The 22,629-nt window shown below is 38.4% G+C and overlaps 1 protein-coding gene across 1 annotated transcript in view; it reads right to left on the reverse strand.

Annotated features, from left to right (window-relative positions):
• Positions 1-14,998, reverse strand: part of FAT1 (FAT atypical cadherin 1) — a gene marked incomplete at both ends in the record, with an annotated part of 100,846 nt that extends 85,848 nt beyond the window's left edge. The window contains one exon of the mRNA XM_084231088.1: positions 11,734-14,998. Within this exon, the coding sequence (XP_084087214.1) occupies positions 11,734-14,998 (3,265 nt within the window). The remainder of the gene's footprint in view (positions 1-11,733) is intronic.
• Positions 14,999-22,629: the final 7,631 nt, after the last annotated feature.

The following is a 22,629-nucleotide window of genomic DNA, read 5'->3' on the forward strand; positions in this document are numbered from 1 at the left end:
TGAACTCCCCTTGAAAATGACTTTTCTGAGGTCTCCCTGGTGGCCCAAGGGTAAGTTAAGACGCAGACTATGAAGCTATCTGCAGCCACTGCACCATGAGTTCAATACCCAGCGGACGAGCTGCCCACATGGAGCAGCAAACCTCTCCTGACTTGCCCACTGCTCCCCTCAACAGTGTATTTCAGTCAGTCTGCCTGTTCTGCTCCCCACTCTGTCTCTGGTGAATCCTCTCACCCCTGCACCTCTGGCCTGTACCCCAGTTGTTGTATGCATAAATGAATCTTAAAGAAGAAAATGACTATTTTCTTTAAAGTAGTTGAACACAACACAAATCTCTAAACCTGAGCATAGTAATAAAATGTGCTTGAAAGGAGGCTAGTCCAAATAGAGATGAGCTGTAAGTAAAATGTACACTTTGAATTCAAAAAGATTTTATATGGGAAAAAACGAATGTACTACCTCTCATCATTAAATGATACTCTTTTTAAGATATTTTGGATTGAATAAAATATATTAAAATGTTTTTCACCATTTTTGTGTTAGGACTAGAGTATTTCAAATTACATCTATGGGCAATATTACCTTAACTTGTGAAACTAACTCCTTTAAAGATTTGAACAACAAAAAAATGTAACACTGACAGAATTTATACAACTGTGCTAATACAAATTATGAAGTTCAGCTCACTTTTTTCATCTGTGCACTTGGACAAAAAATAAGATAAAATGTTAAACAATGGAATAATTGTTAAAAATGGCTTATGGTTTGTTCTGGGATATGTGTTGTTGAATTTGTTTTAGTTTACAAAGGTTGTACTGATCAGGAGCAAGATCATCTCTAATCCCAAAATAGAAATGATAGGACTACAATTCCTGGATAAAATCATTGTCTGTATACTGTATTCAAAATTCCCTATTTATTAAAATATCAAATATTAGGTTACCATCTCTATACAAGGTTTCTTAGTGATATTTGTCAACTAACCATATGTTAAAAAACTAAATTTCATCCTGTGAAAGAATTCTGTTAGGAACAAACTGTACATTTAGATAGTTAATGGTCACTGAACTCTTTTTCAAGCAATAAACAATTTATGTTTTACTGAGGTCCCTTATTTTTCCATGTCTAGAGATGATTTTCTTTCTTGTTTTCTAATTTTTTACTTGTTTATTTTCTAATCTCTTTAAGGGAACGAATACTAACAGGGATTACTACCTTTTTATCTAAGAGTCTGTTATATCAGCCACTAGATTCCTTTTCCACCTGTATGCCAATGTTCATAGACACTAACTCCCAAAACTTCCAATTTCAAATTTTACACATCCAACAAGTGCTTGTTGTCTGTCTCCCACCTGCAAAATACATCTACAGGCACTAGCAACAGAGGTATGAACAAAGCAAGATCCCTGCCCTCTAAAACTTATATTGTGGGGGACGTAAAATGACAGGATTAGATTTGTTTAATGTTAATATACACTACATGTAAAACATTTAAAACATCATGGGCATTAAATTATAAAATTATAGATGTGATACTTAGTTACTTCTAAAACCAACAACATTGAGCTAATTAAAGTCAAACATGGATATTATTCATGTTCATGCTTTCCTAATCACTCACCTTTTACATGAAGTTTTCGCTCTAATATGAAAAAATACTCCTTAAAAAAATTTTAGATCTGCCTTTTAAAAGTAAGATATTTCATCACAATGTCTCAACTAATAAAGTAGATTGGTATTTATATGGCAAGCTCATCTTTTTTCATATATAAATGCAAACTTGCTGCTGAATAATTTTTAAAAATCATGTGATTATTTGAGGGCTTATCAAAAGATAAACATCAATGAACAAGTAGTTACTGAACACTGTGTGACAAATACTACAATATGAGCAATCAAGGCATTTGAGACAGGCAGATGTCAAGCAGCTTTGAGTAAAGAGGAAAGTAAGAAAATGAAGAGCTAAAAGCAAACCAGTGTCTACAAATAGATTTTAGGGACTCTTTTAACTAAGAATACATGAGGGAATTGTTTTCAAATGTTTTAAAATTAGCCCAAATTTAAAGGACTTTTCCACAAAGCTATTTTCCACTAACAAATTGCCTTCCGCTGGTGATAAAGAAAACATATTATTTCATGAGAGATTCCAAAATTACTGTTTATAAAACCTAGCCTCCACAGAAGTCAACGAAAAAAAAAAAGTGATCGGAAGTGATGTGACCACCAAAGTTGTAGGTCTCATCAGAATATTTTGGCACAATGGGCCTCCCTGGTGGCTCAGAGGTTAAGTCACAGAGCTATAAAGCTATCACCAGTCACTGCAGCCAGAGTTCGATCCCCGGCCCACAAGGCGCAGAAGGCCTCTCCTGTCTCACCAGCTGCTCCCCTCAGCCATGTATTTCAGTAGATCTGCCTGTTCTGCTCCCTACTCTGTCTGGTGAATCCTCTCAACACCACCCCCCCAACACCTCTGGCTTGCATCCCAGTTCTTGTGTGCATAAAGAAAAATAAATCTTTTTAAAAAAGAAAAATTTGCCACATATACATTAATTTTATCTTTCACTTTAAAGTTGGTTAATGCTCCTTTTACAATGAACAGTAAAACTTTTAAAATGTGCATTATTCATTTTTTTCTTTTGTACTGAGTAACAGTATTTATAAAACTAACAGTTAACTAAATTCCAAATGTTATTTTTAAGGCTATTTAAATAAAAACTAAAGAGCAAGTCCTGGCCTAGAGGGCTGCTTAACTTAAAAAGATATCTATATATCTTATTACATTTATTTTATTACAATTCTTATATTATAATTGCCTGCCTTATACACCTTAAAAGAAGAGACAGGACTACATGAGGATACAGGTTTATAAAGATTTACTGGCAATTATTTGATGTTGAATGACAGTTTCCCCTGTTAATGACATATACGAATTCATAGGAAAAAAATTTCTATTTATTCATTTATTCCTCACTTAATGAAACACAAATACAAAGTTGAGTATATCATAAGCACCTACTAGCCATATAATGTGTGTAGAAATACTTGCAGGCTGTAGTGCAGTCTACAAAAGCTTGTCATCATTATCATCATCACCATCATCATCACTGCCACCACCACCGACCCTCCCCCCTCACCCTTTGGGCCTGCTTTATGAGAACTTGTGAGAACTGGCAATGCTGAAATCTCCAGAGCAAAGGGACTTAAAACCAGGGATGAAAGGACACGGAGGCTACATGAAGTTCTGCACTCCATGACCCCTGATATTGCTAGCAAACTGCTGTCTTTAAAACCAGGATATAGAGCTTTCAAAATATTCTCAAAAGTTTCTGTGACGCCAATACATTAGAAGCCACTGTTCTGCAGGTCTAGAAATTGGTCTCTGGGCAGAAGAAAAAAGGTTTAACTCAATCTTCATGATGACAGTTATTATTATGTTACAGTTTGTTGAATAAACAAGTGCTAAGTCAGTGGCTGCTATGTCAGCCACTCTGCTTGGAAGAGGGTAGACAAATGAGTAAGACTGTGCTCCCTGAGTTCTGTGAGACAAACAATACCCTGAGTTATTGCAATAACAGAAGAAGTATAGAAATAACTTCTGGAAAAGAGAAGCAAAAACGAACCACCTGGCTTCTTGGGAGATGCTATAAGGGCTTATTAGGCCAACTTAACAGGTATTTATTTAGTGCCTGTTAAATGAATCAAGTAGTAAAAGATTTAAAAGCTGACAATTTAGAGGAAAAGGACATGTAAATAAACAATTACACTACAGTGATACAATTTTGTAAACAAAAAAAAAAAAAAAAAAAGAAAGAATTTGTTCCATGTGATATAGGCTTGTCAAGAAAGATTAATTAAGTCAAGTTATGAGGGACATAGGAGCTGAAGGGTGGTGGATGTGTTACCCAAACACAGGGAGACAGGAAGCAAAGGGGCCAAAGGGGCTTAGGGCTGCTGCAGTGGGGAGGGACTGGCCCCACACAGCTAAAGCACTGCATGAATGGGCACGGGGCTACGGGTGCGGAACAGGGGAGCACATAAAGTGGGTAGAAAGGCAACTTTATTAGGGCATTACAGGTTATGCCAAACAGCTTGGACCTTAGGTGACAGGAGACACTGAAAGGTTTTGAAGCGATTCCATGAGCACAGGAACACCCCTGCACAAGAATCACCTTTGTATTACCAGAAAACCTCAAATCCGTAAGGCACATCAATTTCTGCTGTATTAATTTTAAAAAAAATTCAAAATTCAATGATCAGCAGTATGTATCACAATCCCCATTTTCATATCGCCATCATTTATTTACATGAGCAGAGTACATGACCCTCTAACTCAGGGAATTACTGTAATGCTCCAGTGAGACATTCCATGTGAAATGCTTAAAACAGGGCTAAGTACACAATCGGCATTCAATGAATGTTAATGATAACTATATACTGAGTAATAAAAAGAAAAAAGGTATGTGAGAAGACAATAATATGGTTAAATTACCACAACCTAAAAAGAAATCTTAAGAAACTACAGGAGTAGCTAAGTAACTTCTATCAAAAAAAAGAAAGAAAAAAATCACCTAGGCTAAAACTAAAAAGACTACATTTAGTAAACTTTCCTAGCATCAAATAAAAAGACAAACTCTTAAGACTCTTAAGGTTGTTTCACCAGGTTGTTTCACACAGCCAGTTGGAAGCAGAGCAATGAGACAGGTTCAGTACATTTATTTATCAGCTAGTCTGAGGAGAGCTTGTATAACTGACAAGACAAGTTAACCAGTAAGACTGGCCCGTAAGATTCCCGGACTCACTGCCACTGCTATTAAGCTGGAGAACTGTCAGTTCAAGAGGCACAGGCATGTGCTATCAAACATCCTGGTCCATTTATTCCTAGTAAGAAGACATGAAAGATTGTGCTTTGTAGCTTGTGCATTGCATGGTGAACATGCATTGTTCATTGTTTACTCCCAATTTGGTTAATTTTGTTTTTAACAAACAAGTTCCACTAAGGTAACTGCAAAGTAACAAATAGATACAAATTAATAGATAATAAAATTTTGACAAATGCAACCTTATAAACTAAAACAATCCACAGTGTCAAATCAATAGGAAATAAATGGTTAAGGAAAAAACCCTAAGCAACACGGACAACAGCTAAAGTTTTAAAAACTTTTTTTAAAAATTTCAAGTCAATCCAACATGAACAGACACCTCTAGTTATAAAATCCACTCAATTTTCATAATTGAGCAAGGCAGGCAATAAGGAAGAACATGCCAGATATTAACTGCGCATTAAATCTCTACAGACATAAGCCACTCATCAAGTTGTAACACCCAGCTCTTAAATACCATCTGAATGTACAAGCAAGACCAAGAGGGAGGACAGTTCCTTAGCACATACCAGATGGCTGGTGAGGACAGCTACTGGAGCCAAGGTGACAAGGGCAATGCAAGAGAACAATGATCACAATGAACTCCCTTCAATGTAGAAGTTAGCTTCATGTACCCAAAGATTTTGAAATTAGCTGGGACTATCAACCACCATCTAAAATATTTCAACGAGAAAAGGCGCCAAATAATATTCTTTAAAAGTGCAGGCAGCACTTTTATTTATGAGAACATACATGCAGTTATAAACACAGGTAAGTCACCTGTTCATCTCAACTAATCAGTTACATTCACAACCTACACTCACCATGATTAACCTACTACCAGTCTCTTCAATGGAATAACCTTAACTTGCTTAAATGCCACCAGTGTGCAATTCTAAAACTTTATCCACTTAAACGTGCTTAACAGCAACCTGTCACTCTGAGTGAGAGTGATGGGAGAGGAAACTCAGGTTCAAGACTTTAGCCCAGCATCCCACTCAACTAGTAGTTTTCGAATGGGCTATCTTGGGGCCCGTCAAGAAGATTTTTGAAAAAATGATACCCTAATATAGCATTAACACACAAAGCCTCGTGATTTCTACCACTCAGCACCCAAGTGGTCTTAGGCGAGTTACTTAAACCTTTCTCATGACTGTTTCTTCATCTGTCACACAGGGACAACAGTCTCTATCTGGCAGCTGTAAGGATTAAATAAATTAACAGAGTAGTTCAACAGCACCTGGCTGTAACACTTAATACCTATGATTTATTATTATAATACCGTCACCCATTATTATTACCATCATGACCGTTGAAAGCATGTAACCAGAGACCATATTTTAAGTTGTTCCTACCCAATCATTCCCTCCAGGAAATGGCCCTTCCAGGCCATTTAGGATTATATAAGGGCACTGCACAGCTTTCAGCACATTCTGTTTCACAACATAATGCCACCCTATTCGCAATTCCCCCTCCCCCAACCACTCATATTCACTCAGTACTTCAAGCATCAACTTGCTGAATATCGTACAACTTAAAACAAAAGAGAATTTCATTAGGATTTCTAACGGAATCCCATTTTCATCTTAAAAATCCTCCTACTTCAAAGGTAAATTGTTTCTCCAGGAGAAATTACCCTACCCTGACTTCACTCCAAATCACACATACACAGAATCATAGGAAGGAGTGGTTTCCTCCCCAACACAGTAACAGCACATTATCATAATGTAATTTCTGCCAAAGCCCTATTTTCAAGCTCACTGTAGTTGGGCATTAAGTTTCTTTTCTCTTCAACCTTCCCTAGGAGAACAAAAAGTACAGGACAGCAGCTGCTGCCACTTAAGGGAGGAGACAGCAATACAAAAGCCCTTTCACCAGCAAATTTCTTAACCTCCCTACAGAGGCCTCCCACCAATATCTATTTAAGTTCCTGCTGCCAGGAATTTTAGACACAGCTCCAACAGAGGTAATTGGTCCCACCACAGTGGACCCCACTTCTAAGGGCTCTTAGTCACTCTTACTTTCTGGTCATGACACCGGAACTCATGAAATGTTTCTACATTCTATTTCCTGTCATCAGCGAAGAAGTCTGAGGAAATAACATAGGTTCCTGGTTGCATGCAGATCCTACTTTTAGTTGGGAAAAGTTGTTTTCTAAACTTGAGTGAATAATTAAGATACAATTCTGCCAAACCAGAAACCATTTTCCTCTCACAGTGTGGTCAGGCGATAAGGTTAGCCTAGATTAAAATCCCCTTCTGTTCCCACTACCCAAACATGCCACCCACCCTGTGTCCACTCAACTGAGGAAGGCCAGGAGCCTGTCTCCAAATACATAATACAGGAGTGGTGCACTCACACTCCCCCCCAAATGAAAAAGTGGCCAGGTTCTCTTAAGAAAAACGCAGTCCTTGTTTTTCCTTCCCCATTTCATGAATGGTGATTTATCTTGCTGCAACAGCTGACTTCCATAGTAATTCATCCCAAGTTCTTTCATCAAAATAAATTTTAATCCTAAAACCATATTGGAAGTCTGAGAGTAACACAACACTAATAAGTTTAGAAATTCATTCTTATCGCAATGAAAAGCATGGTCTCCCCAAAATAAATTGAGTCAGAAGGGAAGCACAATGGGTTGCACAACATGAAGAGCCAAAAGCTAAACTAGCCTGCAGTGCCAGCTACTCGGGAGTCTGGGGCAGGAGGATGGCTTGAGCCCAGGAGTTCTGTGCTGCAGTGCGTTATGCCAACTGGGTGTCTGGACTAGGTTGGGCATTAATAAGGTGACCTCCCAGGAGGTGGGGGACCACCAGGTTGCCTAAGGAGGGGTGAACAGGTCCAGGTTGAAAATGGAGCAGGTCAAAACTCATGCTGATCAAAAACTGAACCTGAAGGGAGAACATACTCCAGGGCATCTAGTTAGCAATACATACATCAGGGGACTCCACCTAGCATTTTTTGAAATCTTTTAACAGACCATTTTTCTTGACACTTCTGTAGTTTTAAAACTAACAAAAAGCGGCAAGTTTTCATTGGAGTTCAAGTTAACTATAGGTGAATTTACACCACAAACTTACAGGAGATTCTACCATGCTCAAATCTGAAGCTTCTAAGAAAGCAAACAGGAATTAGGAACATATCTGAAGTGAGGATGAGTGACTGCTGAGTAGAAAGTTGTGCAAAGGAAAACCAACTTAGATGTGAAATTATGCACGCTTCAAAGATACTATACAAACTTTTCTGTTAAATGTGCTTTGTAATTTTCACATTTTAAGGAGACAAAAAAGGGGATGAATCTTAATTAAAGCACTGGAGACTGGCCCTCTAACAAGACCAACTTTCCAAATGATTTTTCACATTACACTCTACTCGGAACCTCAAACAGAGCAATCCTGTGGGTGTGGATTTGTCAGAACAGTTCACTAAAATAGCCAGAGGCCTCTCCAGGAAAAGCATATGAGACAGTGAGAGATTAGGGATGAGTCAAATGGCTGTCACCCCCACACAGCAATTACATAGTACCTCCCTGCAAAGTCAATTAGCAAAAACATACAAAATCCAGAGCTAAGAGAACTGCACATTTGGCTACATATTTCAGGAAGTTCATAGAATTTTTATTTAAAAAAAAACCTAAAAACTACTATTTAAGGGATGTTTAAAATTTAAATAGATGTTTTAAAGAAAGGAAGGACCTTTAAAATAGTAAGGACTAAATTTGATTGTGAAGTATGTTCTCTGAGAAGTAAACAAATGATACCCGTATTTGACAAAGTTGAAACAGGTAAAACACCCACGAAATCTGGGTTTTATTACTCCACCAGTATTGTAGTTCAAAATGAGGTCAAAGACAAGAAGAAAAAAGATAGGTAAGTGGGCAGGTTCTAGGACCATAAAAGTCAAGCAGTCCTGTGCAGACCTGTATCAATTAGCCCAATATTAAATGCATGACACAGAAGGAAGAGCCCAGGAGAAATGGGCAATGAGCAGAGAGAGAATGAAGTTCTAGAAGAGTGCTAATAAACCTGCCCTGAGTCAGACCAATTACAATTCACATCGAGGTTTAGTACTATAGCCAGTAGGGTCCTCACTGGTACTTCTGAACTGCCCCTATTTTATCTATCTGACAGATACCTCTCCGCATTTTGAAGCAGCCCTAGAAATTAAACTCCAAAAGAAAAATCAGCATGCCTAATTTTAGTATCACTGCAGCACAAAACATACAGACTTTTCTGAAGGAATTCTACACTATGATAGGAACTACCTTAAAATCTCTGAAATAATTTGGGTTGATACTACTGCCAAAATATACCTTGTCATATATGCCAGGTCAATCTGCAAATATTACTACTTGACTTTAATCCAGTTTCAAAAAGCATATAAACATAAATCTACTGTACACTACATGTCTTTTCCTGTGTAAAGGACGACAGAATAGATGATCTACAAATGACCTTCCAACTTTTCTCTCACCTTTAAATCTCAATATTTACACAAATGCATAACAATTTCTTATATACTTACTAACCCCACTGGCCATCATCAGAATCATCCTCTGACCTCCCACCAAGTTCCAATTGAAAAAGTCCGGCATTGCCATTAAGCTCTGAAAACCACCACAGGCCTATTTCAGGATATTGTTTTGTTCAGTTTTTTTTTTTCTTTGTAGTAAAAATATCCCAATCTCTTTCATTTAAAGAGAAAAATACTACTTTCTAAAAAGCAACAATAAAAATACTTTTACTTGAAAAAAAATTTCAAAAGGCAATGCACATATAATTTAAGTCATCAAGAAAATGTAAATTAAGATTTGGGGTTTCTATTTTGTGTCTTAACATACAACAGTTGTTTAGAGGCTTTCAAAACCCACCTTGGAATAGAAAAAAAGCAAAAATAACTGTCTTTAGTAAACTCACATAACAGCATATATAGTTTAAGCTTCTGTTACTAAGTTTTGGGCAGTTTGCTATGTTGACATTTTACCTAAAGATTCTAATTCATATTGAGGGAATATAACCAAAAAAGGATATAGTCTACTCTTTGGATGAAGGATTACTAACCTCCACTGATTATACCATTTTCTGTTGAATTATACTATGGATATTTTAGATGAGTAATATTTAATCTGTAGATAAAACTAACATATGCTATTGGTACATAATTCCTTATAAAAAAGAACCCCTTGAATAAAGGCACATTAAAAATATAACAGTCTTTTTAAAACAACTTATTTCTAAGGCAGTTATTGTATCTTTCACATGCTATACACTTACTAAATGCGGGGATGGGTAAGCAGATGGAAATTGACTTAAGAACTTATTTGTGGTATTATTGAATAAACTTTAAAAAAGTTTTAATGTCACTAAATCTCTTTTGGAAAGACCAATGAGCTTAATGAATTGAACTCTACCAATGGCTGACTAGTGCTGTGATTGCCTAGTTTCCTTCTATTTCTACCACCATTCTCAGAGGACAGGACATTCAAAGTGGGGGGAAAAATCATTAATCATTAATTCTTTTGACATTTAATAAGGAGTTTCCACATGCCAGACACTTTTTGTTAAGTGCTGAGGATAGAAAATAATGGAGCCTAAAGTCTGTCCCTAATGCTATTCTGAGACTGCTCTGGGTTGAATAGTGTCCCTCAAATTCTTGAAGTCCTCATCCCTCAGAATCTAACTGCATGTGGTAATAGAGCCTTTAAAATGAGGTCATGGGCTGGACTCTAACCCCATATAACTGGTGTCCTCGCAGCAAGAGAGGACATACATATATGTAGGAGAAGATGGCCATCTACATGTCCAGCAGGAGGCCTCTGAAACCTTGATCTTTGACTTCTATATTCCAGAATTGTAGGAAAATTAGTTTCTATTGTTTAAGATACCCAGTCTGTAGTATTCCTATGGCAGTCCTAACAAAGTAATACAAAGAAAGGCTCACATTCCACCAGGGATGACTGACATAAATTATGGTATCTGTGAAAAGCGCTTAAATTAGAAATATGTATGGCGTGGAAAACAATGCACACTCCAACATGAATTTGACTGTCATGGTTGATCTGCCTGTAGGACTTTATTCTAGGAGGAAGAACATCGCAACAAAGCATTACTACCATTTATGAAAGGCATTAATAGGCTAACACAAATGAGGAAACTTTTCCATATTATTTTAATTTATCCTTACATAACCTTATGGTTAATTATAAGTGTCCTCATCTCACAAATGAAGTTTTTGGGTTTTTTTTTTTCCCAAATGAAGGGTTTTAAGAAGATAATGAACCTAACCAAAATCACCCAATTAACAACAAAAGAGCCAGGATTCCAAGCCAGTATTTTCAATTCAATACTGCGCTACCCTATGTCTGCCCTGCAAACAGAACCGGGAGGGGATACTAAGTAAAGCCGATCTTATCACTTACATTTCAGCACAGTGTCTTCTCTGTGCACTGCACAACTTTACGTGTATGCAATAATCTCTGAAGGGCATGTTACAACAGTGATGTGGTTGTCCTAAGTGTGAGTCTGCAAACATACTAGCTTGAAATGCTCTGGAAGTGCTTCTCAAAATTACACCAAAACCACAATGATGATGCTGTTAATATGGAGTACAAACTCAGAGATCAGTATTATTGGTAACAATTTTGTCTCTGTTTTTGAACTCATTTTTTGTCAACTCAGTCGTGATTCCCTTGATTCCATCCTCATATCTTAGTCACACATAAAGACACCTGCAACAGGACAAAAAAGCTTGCGCATATACTTCTATGCTCAAGCTGAATAAAGGCAAGTGGAAAATTACGAAGGAACACAAGGCAGTTATTTACTTTAGGAAAAATGGGAGGGGAAGCATAGCAATCCAGAGCAGTAACAACATTTACCTGTTTCTTCATCTATTTTGAAAACACCAATGCCAGAACCATCTCTAATGGAATATCGGATATCTCCATCTCTTCCTGTGTCCTCATCTCGAGCCGATACGGTGATGACCGATGAACCAAGAGGCACATCTTCTTTCACAACGCCCTTCTCCACAAAGCTGGAAAACACTGGTGGGTGTAAGTTCTCATTCACATCAATTACTTCCACTTCAACAAAGCAAGTGGAAGACAAAGAAACTGGCTTCCCTTTGTCTTTGGCCCTCACGGTGAGATTATATACTTGCTTCTTCTCAAAGTCCAACTGCTGGATAATCCTAACTGCTCCACTGAGTTTATCCACATCAAAGTTTCCTTCTCCGTGGTCCATAAGGCTGTATCTTACTTGACTAGACTGACCTAAATCAGGATCATAGGCCTCTAACCACATGATTATGGTTCCTTCTGGAAGGTCCTCTCGAACTTTCACACGGTAATTAGGTGGAATGAACTTAGGTGGGTTGTCATTAACATCCTCTAATGATACTTTCAAAAGTACAGTGGAAAACAACTGAGGTTCTTCTTTGGCTTGATCCCTGGCTTCAATCTTTAAGTAATGCACACGCTGTATTTCGCGATCCAAAGGGTATGCAATCTTAATAACACCAGTAACACTGTCAATGGAAAACTTATCTGTGTCTGTAAGAATCGAGTATGTCACATGTCCATTGGGTCCTAGATCTCTATCTGTGGCTTCCACCTGGATGATTTCACTATTAACCTCCTTGTCTTCACTCACTTCAACAAAATAGCTCTCTTGTAAAAACTCTGGTGGATTATCATTGGCATCCAAAACTCTGATGTCTAGAAGATGCCAGGCAGCTTTCTGTGGTATACCAAGGTCGTATACTGTAATATTCAGGGTATATTTGTCTGTTGTTTCACGGTCAAGTGGAGATAAAATTTTTAGCATTCCTGTGTCCATGTCAACAGTGAAGCAACTATCCTCATTTCCTCCAGAAATAGCATAGACTAGTTTTCCATTGAAGCCAGTGTCAAGGTCAGAGGCATTCATGGAAATTATGCTGGAACCCACAGGGTAGTTTTCCTTTACTGCAATGGCAGTTGGAAGAGTGCTTCTAAACTGTGGTGCATGAGCATTGACAGAGTGAGAGTCAAAGAATATATCCTCCACCTCTCCCTGGTTGTGTAACCGATTTGCCTGCAGGAGCTTCTCAGCCAGCATTTTGGCAACTCCAGTCTCTTCACACTGCAAGCTGACTGGCTTGCGAGTGGCAGCCACAGTTAGATTGATATACAAGGGTGTGGCAAAATTTTCTCCATCTGTAGCTGTAATTCTCAAACTATGAAAAGACACCTTTGCACCTAAGCCATCCATTAGTGATTGTTTAAGTGACAATACCCCAGAGTTGGGATTTAAGCTAAACAAATCTAGTTCGTTTCCAGCTTCAATTTGATATCGTACCAGCTGAAGCTCATCAGCATCAATAGCAGACACAGTAGTTATTTGCTCTCCCACACCAAGATCCCTGGGAATTGTTCCTTCACAATTTATTTTCTCAAATAAGGGTGTGTTGTCATTCAAGTTATTGAGAGTTACAGTAGCAAGGACTTCGACTTCTCGACGGTATGGCAAGCCCCAGTCTGATGCTCGAATCCTCAGAGTATAAACCCGAGGCATGAGCTCATAGTCCAAGCTTTCTGAAGTACTCACAGCACCAGTAAAATGGTTAATCACAAATGGCACGTGATTTAAATTGGCAATACTGTAAGTCACATATCCGTTCTCACCCTCATCAGGGTCTAAGGCACTGACGCTCATGACAGTAGTACCAATGGGCACATTCTCATCAAAAGATGCTTTGTAAGCTGTCTGGGTAAATTCAGGAGCATTACCATTTGCATTTAAGATTTTAACCAAGACTCGGGTGGAGGCTCTTCTGTCAATGGTTGTTACTTCAAGTTCAAAATGGGATGCCTGTTGTCTTTTAACTGGTTCCAAAATAGAAATGAGACCAGTGTTGTGATTTAAACTGAATTTAGCCTTTCCAGGTGTACTTTTAAAAACATACCTCAAATGAGGATAAGCAGGCGTGGCTTTTACCATAACCACAGGTGTGTTGGGAGGGGCAAATTCACTAATTTCTGCTCTGTAAACATCCCTTTCAAACCTGACTGGCCCGGCTTTAAACTGTGGAGAGGTCACATGAATTACTTTCACAGACGAGAACTGGGGAGGAGTTCCTTTATCTTTAGCCTGTAGTGTCAGGTTATAGCCAAAAGGATGACTGTCCCAATCGATGCCACCAATTGCTTTGACTTTATATTCTTTACTCCCTGGAGAAGACCTCACTGTTCTAAACTGCTGGAGGAGGTCACCTGCCACAATGCTTAAAGAAGCGATTTCCCCATTGGTACCCTGATCACAGTCATCCACTGTTACGATTGCATACGTTGGGTCCTTGTCCAGTTCTGATGGTGACAATGTCACTGCTGTTATCACAGGAGCACATTCGTTGGCCTGTTCTACATGAACTGTTAGCTTGGCCATGCTGCTGATGCCACTGCTACCATACAATTTCATTCCACGGTCCACAGCAAGAATCTCCATCTCATAGAGCTTGGTCTCTGTGTAATCAAGTCTACCAGTTAAAACCACTGCGCCACTGGTTGGGTGAATAGCAAACATGTCTGTTCGGTCTTTAAAACTGTAGTAAAATTCTCCATTGGTTCCTATGTCTGCATCTGTGGCACTGACTCTTGCAATGCTGGTCCGGATGGCTGTGTTTTCAGGTAAAGAGACACTGTAAGAGGTGGGAGAGAATAATGGTCTCAAGTCATTTGTATCCAACACTTGCACCCTGACCTTTGTGCGTGCTTCAGCATTAGTATTTTTTTCAACTGCTTTGACTATCAAGATGTAATGATCTTTCACTTCCCTATTAAGAATAGCTGTATTTCCTCCTTTGGTCCTTATTCTTAGAAAGCAAAAATCTCCAAGGATGTATTCTTCAGCTTTAAATAGGTTTTCATTGTCTCCAGAGACAATTTTGTATCTTAACTCCCACAGAGGATTTGTAAGGTAAATGCCCATCTTTATAGGGTGTCCAACATAGGTTTTAGCTGCGGAGTTCTCATGCACAGTGACATTGTACTGGAAATGTGTAAACTGTATAGGTGTCTGTTCAAGTGTTTGGCTTCCATCACTGTCTCCAAAATGCTGGAGGAGGAGGAGCAGAAGCAGAAGCAAGGCCAAATGTCTCCCCATTGCTTAACTCTCAGGAATCTGAAAGACAGAAAAGAAAGATAAAACAATTACTCCTTCAGGGGACTACAATAAATTTTTTTCTTAATTTTCTTATATTTTAAGACTTTGTATTTTAATGAAGTATTTTCCATCTGTATGGTATACGAGTTAATGTAGTGATTTCAATTTTTCCCAATGTAAGTATCAAGACTCCGCTAATGTTTAGAATTACTGTTCAAAAATAATCTTTTTTCTTATTTTAATGGCTCAAATTAAAGAACCATAATGAGCACCATGAAAGCCTATCAATGTAATAATCCAATCACATTCTTACACTTAAATCTTCAAGCAGTTGTAAAAAAGAGAGATAATGAACAGTTTGCTTACATACACTGAATTAAATGTTCAAAAATACACAAAGTTAATGCTATTACAGTACCCTGACCATGGGAGGCATCTAACAACTAATTTAGAACAATAATCAAAAAATCCTCAACAGTTTCATATGATGTCCCATGACAGTTTATAATCTCATTTCAAAATTTATTCCCAAATAACATTATTTCTTTATAAGAATGATTAAGTCCACTCCTTCCATAATGAAAGGGTTTACTTTAACTTTATCACTGTATAGCTATTTAAAGGTATTAAAATAACTATCACCAAGTATTCTACTGAGGTCATTTCTGAACCACCAACATGAGCTGAAGGAAACTCAGTTGACAAAAAGGAATGCTTAAAAAGAACTTTCCCCAAATCTCACCAAAACATCAGTGTTTTATCATTGCTTCACTCACAACCCCAGCTTGTTCTGTCTTCGGGGAACTAACTGAACCACCGCCACCCAGGGGCCCTTACTAGAATGCAAGATGAGAGAACATGCGTGTGTACATACGTGTACACACACACACACCTGCATCATCTGAGCTTACACATGTCAAGGTCCCAATCAATGCAGCAAGGCTGCAGGCACTGCAGAAGTGTCAGAGGGTAAGGTGGGAAGCAAAGAGGACATCTGAGAAAGAGTTGCCTTTAACATGAGGGACGGAAGGCAGTCCACTGGGCTGAGACCTAGCAGGGGAGTAGGAAAATTATTTTCACACCAACAGTTCCCCTACTGCCAACAAATTCACCTTGTAAATCAAAGCAGCTTCACAAAGACAACCTAGCATTGTCAAGAGAGGACAGGACTATACCCTTGGCAAAGTAACTCTCAAATGCATATTCACTAAATGTGACTGTGACCAAAGGGGAAAGAGAGAGCAGACTGGAGGGCTGCTTTAACAGCCAGGTTGAAAATTAGTATGGCAATATTAATTTACAGTATCTTAACTCAGCTACTGCCAACTTTGCCCCATTAATCATTTCATTATGGAAAAAAAGAAAAGACCTGATATGCTGAAAGCAATTAGAAGCTTAATTGATAGTGAATCATGTTCAAGTTGGGCACCCTAAATTGCTCTTTAGCTATGAAGCCTTCTCCTGAGCAGATAAAGTCAGGAAATTAGACAGATTTTTGGCCTCTAGGAAAACAATTAAAAGAAAATAATCTTCTCCTAGAACTATCCTTTAATTTGGTCAATAGTTCCGACACTCAGGGAAATTTTAGTATTTATGCTGTGTTGCAGTGATTTTAATCAAAACAAGTGAAAATTTCAATTCAATTCAATGTAGAGGTATTGAGAATCTGTTATTTGACAGACTATGGTAGGTATGTACAATTAAGCTTCCAATCCAGAGGTATATACAAAGGACAAATGAAACAGATATAAAGAAAATGCTTTAAAGGACATTAAAGAAGCACTGTCTTTTGTTTTAGGAGACATTATTACCAGTATCCACTATATAACAAAATATTACACCAGGTTCTACTGCAAGCACAGTTAAAATATTTTTACTTAATTCTAGATGTAAAATATCATGCAGCCATTAACAAGCTAAGACAGCATACACATGCTGATATGTGAAGATGTCCAGATACTCAATGAGAAAAACTAAAATTGATACCATTTATATTTATTTAAAAGGGCGGGGGGTGAGGAGAGAATAACTGTTTGTATGTACACAGACGTGCGTAAAATAGACAGAAAATTCTGGACAGATTTTTAAAAACTGTTATCGGTGTTAACTTCTGTAGACTAGACAGCTGAGGCAATGTTTACTTACATTTTCATCTTTCTGTACTGTCTGAATTTCTTTAGCATAACTGTGTTATCTTTATCTTTCATTCACTCCATCAATAATTAGATTAACTCAATAAATACTTAATAAGCTGCTGGCATGTGTGAAAAACAGTTCTAAACACTGGTATTATAAAAGTGAACCTAACGACCAACAAATCCTCACGGATGATACATTTCAGATGAGAGAAAAGCAAGTAAGCAAAGAATAGTGATGATGAAGAGCTAAAAATCAGATGCTGGGCCTCCCCGGTGGTGCAGCGGTTGAGCGCTGGGTTGCAAAGCTGCCCGCAGCCTCTGCAGCGCAGGTTCGATCCCCGGCTGCCCCCAGGCCACCAGAGGAGGGTCCCACATGGCGCGCAGACCTCTCCTGCAGCCCGCTGCTCCCTTCAGCAGGGTACTTCGGTCCTTCTGCCTGCTCTGCTCCCCGCTCTGGCTCTCTCTGGTGAATTCTCTCACCCTCCCACGCTTCTGACTGTACCCAGTGCTTGTATAAATAAATAAATAAATCTTTAAAAAATTAAAATAAAAAATAAAAAAATAAAAATCAGATGCTGATGGCTAACAAGAACCACAGCGGTCCCTGCTATTTCGATAACTAGCCCTCTCTATAACTGGTGATTTCAAGCCCCACGGGACATGTGGCAACCTCTAGAGACGTTTTCAGTGGAGGCGGGGAGGAAGATGCTGCGGGCATTTAGTGGGTGGAATAATGCTACCAATGCTCCAGTTCCTGGGAACAGGTGCCCACCCCACTTTCCCCAAAGAATTGTCTGCCCAAAAGGTCAGTAGTGCTAAGGGGGAGAAACCCTGAGCCTTTTGAATGTAGGGTTGTCTCTTTCTCTTCTGGTTCCTGATCCTGATCTCTTGCCCTTCTTTTTTCTTCAGTTTAGCTTTAGATTTAGTGCAAAATGAAGTTTTCTTCTGTTGTTTACAATTCACCTTACTGTGGTGAATTGTCACAACTAATGAACCAATACTGAAATACTGATGTTTACTATTTAAGTCCATACTTCATTCAGATTTCCACAGGGTCTGTCTAGTGACCGTTTTCTATCCTAGGACCCCATGCAACTGCAATATTATATTAAGCATTACATCGTTAGACTTCTCTGGACTTATCAGTTTCTCGATTTTCCTTGTTTTTAAAGATCTTGATAGTTTAGGAAGTAACAGTCAACTATTTTGTAGAACATCCCTCAACTGAAAATTGTCTTAAGTTTTTCTCATGATAACACTGAGGCTGTGTTTGGAAGATCACAGTGGTAAAGGGTTATTTTCATCACATATCAACAGGACTTCATCAATGTTGATGTTGACCTTGTTCATCACCGATGACTTTGTTCACTACTGAAGATGAGCTTCTCAGTTTTTGACACAGTAAAGTCACTGTTCTCTTTGAAATTATTGAGAATTCTTTCTCAATGGTGGTATCTGTTTTCCCCACTTGTGTATGTATTTAATGTTTCTGTACCTATTGCTTTAGGTCATTTTGAACTCAAAGATGAAGGCTATTTTTAGGACTTTGGGTCTTACTATGTATAAAATGAGAACTCACTGGAAAATTTGAACAAGGGAGAAATTTAGAGTAAAAAGGGTCACTTTGATCCCTGCATTGAGCAGAGATATTGGCAGTCAGGGCAAGCTGGAGGAAGACCAGTTAGACGTTATGGAAAGACCACAGCAGCTTAGTACAAAAATGGTAAAGGTAGTGGTGGGGAGAGTGGTCAAATTCTATTTCAGGGTTTGCTGATGAAATGGCAAGGTGGGAGTAGGCAGAGAAAGAGAGAGGCAGCAAAGAAGATTCTAAGGATTGTGTGCTGCCAGGAGCTGAGAGGGGGAAGGCTGGAGGAGGTACTGGGTTAAGGGGGGAAAGCAGGAATCCAGTTTGGGGAAAGTTACCCTGGAAATGCCAGGTGAACTGAGTAAAGTTTTAATGGGTAGTAAAATGTATGGGAGAGATTGTTGGCCTGGAGCTGTAAGTTTGAAAGTTGTCAAAATATCTAAACACAATCTAAGTGAATTCACCAATAAAGAGAGCACAGAAAGAAAGAAAGAAAAAAAAAAAAAAAAACCCAAGGACATATCCTTGTTGCTCACCAAGATTTGGAGGATAAGAGAGAAGGAAGAACCTGCCAGGGAGAGAAGGCAGTCACTTCGAAAGGAGAAGCAAGAAGTGGTGTGATGAAGAAATGTAAGTAAATCAATCTTTTTGGACATTTGAGCCCAACATTAGAACTTAGAAATAAAATGCCACGTTGCTTTTCTCTCTGCTGGTGCCCCTCAGTCCCTCCATGCCCCAGGGCACAAGTGTCAAATTGTGGAAAAGGCCTAACAGTGTCAAATTATTGCAGCTCTTTCTCCCCATGGCATCATAGCACCAAGTCCCACCACAGCCTCCACACCACTCATTCTGTTGGCACTGGATTCCCAAGCACTGGATCATCTTGCACACATCACCAGCTGAGGCTCTTCTCATGGGACACATCAGTTGGAATAAAATTTCTCTACCACATCCACAACCAAGACCTTTCAAAACCCTGAATTTACTCTGCAAACTTACTAACAGAATGCCACTGTAACTGAAACAAATTATTAAATGCAATTCTTCTGATAAGAAAAAGAAACCCACCTTTGAAGGATATTATAACCTTAATGAGTGACATAACAAAAAATTGTGAACTCAAGTTTCACTACAAAGGGCCACGCTCAAAAAATTATAGTGATTGTTCTATGCAAACAAGCAGCAAAGATGAAAAGAGAAAGAAAAAATACTAATACCATTTCATCTAAAAACCATGTTATTACCTGGAATTCATGCTTATAAAAATTAAACTACAAAATCCATTTTAGCCAAAGGCTACACTTTCATATTCAAAAGGTGATCAAACTACTTGAACTCACATTAATTTAGGATTTTTTCTATGCATTTTCCAAAGTGAAAACAAAGAATATTTACTTAGCTCAGTCTTTAGGGAAAAGTGCCTCAGGTCCAAAGCTTAAATACCTTCAGTACAGGTTTCCGAAAATCCATAGAGAAAAGTAATTTTTCTAGTAGAAATCAGATATTAATATGCTCATATTTCTTCATTAGGGAGACCTTCATGCAAAATGTTCTAGTCAATTACTGTCACCGCACATCCTCCACAAAACAGAAGAGGCCCTTTTCCGAGAAAATAACTGCATAAATTCAAATATTTAGATTTAAAGTTGACGATTCAGAAATGTTTCCTATACTGCAGAGACAGGACATTAGGTGGGACACAACATTACACAATGCACAGATTCTATTAAGCACTGTCTACTTATCACTTAGAGGTGACAATTGTCACATGTGCTATTAATCATTCTAGCCTTTATGCAATAGGGAAATACTACTGAATTCTTCCTTCCACATGTGACAAAAATCCACAAAAACACTGGAGTTAAGAATTTTGTGTTCTTCCTCACTGTGCTCTCCTGCATACTCCCATTTTGTATCAACATCAGTGAGGAAGTCTCTAGACCTTAACCACCGAAATTTAGAGCTCAATGTTCAGTTTGAATAGTGTCACATTTTTTAAAGTATTTTTGTCTAAATTGCAAGGAAGATAACTACATTTTCAAAGAAAATGTCATGAAGTTGTCAAGAAAAAAACTAGTATGAAATGTGACTCCTATTTTAAAAAATACTGCATATTACATAAATGTTTGATCTCGAAAAATCACTTAATAGAAATAAAAAAAATAACTTACTGAGGAAGTCTGTTACTCAGCTGTAATCAATTCATAGCTTCCAGGTAACATTTACAATTAAAAAAAAAAAAAAGCCTGCATTTTCTAGTAAAGTATAATGGCCACAGACAGTACTTTTAAAAGCTTTCATACTTACACTGAAAAATTAATGGGTAGATCTTTTTTATTTCTGGGTGCATGCTAAAGCTTATTAAACCATCTTAATAAGTTTTTCAGTAAAAATGAAAGGGTGGGAGAGGCAGGCTATGAACTTAGAAAATGAACAGCAGCTTTGGGGTTGCTATGTACCCTATATAACTACTTCTGGTAACTGTGTGTGGTCAGTTTTGACTGGGGCTGTATTAAGTCTGATTACCTTAGCAATGAATTAATTTAAATACTGCCTTCCAAAGATGAAGAACTGATTCCATTTAACTGAGAACAGTCTTCAAACCACTGATTCTGACAATGTGAAACTAGAAATCTCTTTCCTCATACCTAACTTTTCCAGAACTTGAAACCTCCAGCATTTATCAAATGCTGATTTAATCAAACTTTTTCCCCATCTCCCAAAAAAATATTTTTAGAAAGTTTTCTCACCCTTAAGGAAGGTAAACACACTTCCTACTTTTTAAATAGCCTCCGTATAAAATCTACTATGTAATTTACCTACTACACACACCTATAAAACATGTCTATGGTTATCATGGAGACTTTTCTAGTTGTTCTGTGTTATGGTGACCTGAAAGACAAGAGGGGAATAAGAACATTTATTCTCTCTCTTCCCTCTCTTTATACCTAAGACATATATACACACACACACACACACTGCTCATCCTCCAAACACTGTCTCCTCATCCATACTCCAGGGCAAACTTTGTCCACAGAGAAGCTCAATAAATAAGGCTGTTTATCTCTTGTGATCTAAGATCATCTCACCTAATATATTATTCTCTACAAATGTAAATCATGTACAAGTTTTAGGAAGGTACTCAGTAATTAACACTGGCTATTTCGTCCACTCCCTAATTAGTAAGGCTTTATTATGGGTCAAATGATAGTGTTCCCTGTATATCTAGGTACACGTTCACACATTTCAGAAAGTAATAGATCCAGAATATGAGTGTTCTTAGTAAGAAAATGTAAGTCATGGGGTAGAAAGCTCCTTCTTGCCCTCTCCTTAAAACGTTCCCTTCCCCTATCTACTCTCCTCTTCCCACATCTCACAAGAGATAGGACCCAATCCCTGGTGCCATAAAATACCCCATTCCGCAGCTCCTCCCTAAATTATCTCTCCCATTCAACCATCACACTCCAAAGACCCCTTCCCTACTGCCAGCTTTTGTAGCCTACAAATACACAGATTCTTCCCTATCTGAAAATAAATTTCAAAAAGCAAATCTTGGGCCTCCAGGTGGCGCAGCGGTTGAGCGCTGGGTTGCGAAGCTGCCCTCGGCCTCTGCAGGGCCCGTTTGATCCCCAGCTGCTCCCCGGCCACCAGAGGAGGGTCCCACATGGCGCGCAGACCTCTCCTGCCGCCCGCTGCTCCCCTCAGCAGTGTACTTGGGTCTTTCTGCCTGCTCTGCTCCCCGCTCTGGCTCTGGTGAATTCTCTCACCCTCCCGCGCTTCTGACTGTACCCAGTGCTTGTATAAACAAAAAAAAAACAAAAAAATAAAGCATGCCTCTATTAAAAAAAAAAAAAAAACCCAAATCTTATTCAAATCTCTTTCTGAGATTCTCTCTTTCTCATACTGAC

This window comes from Talpa europaea, assembly GCF_964194135.1.
Source record: "Talpa europaea genome assembly, chromosome: 4".
Taxonomy (NCBI): Eukaryota; Metazoa; Chordata; class Mammalia; order Eulipotyphla; family Talpidae; genus Talpa; species Talpa europaea.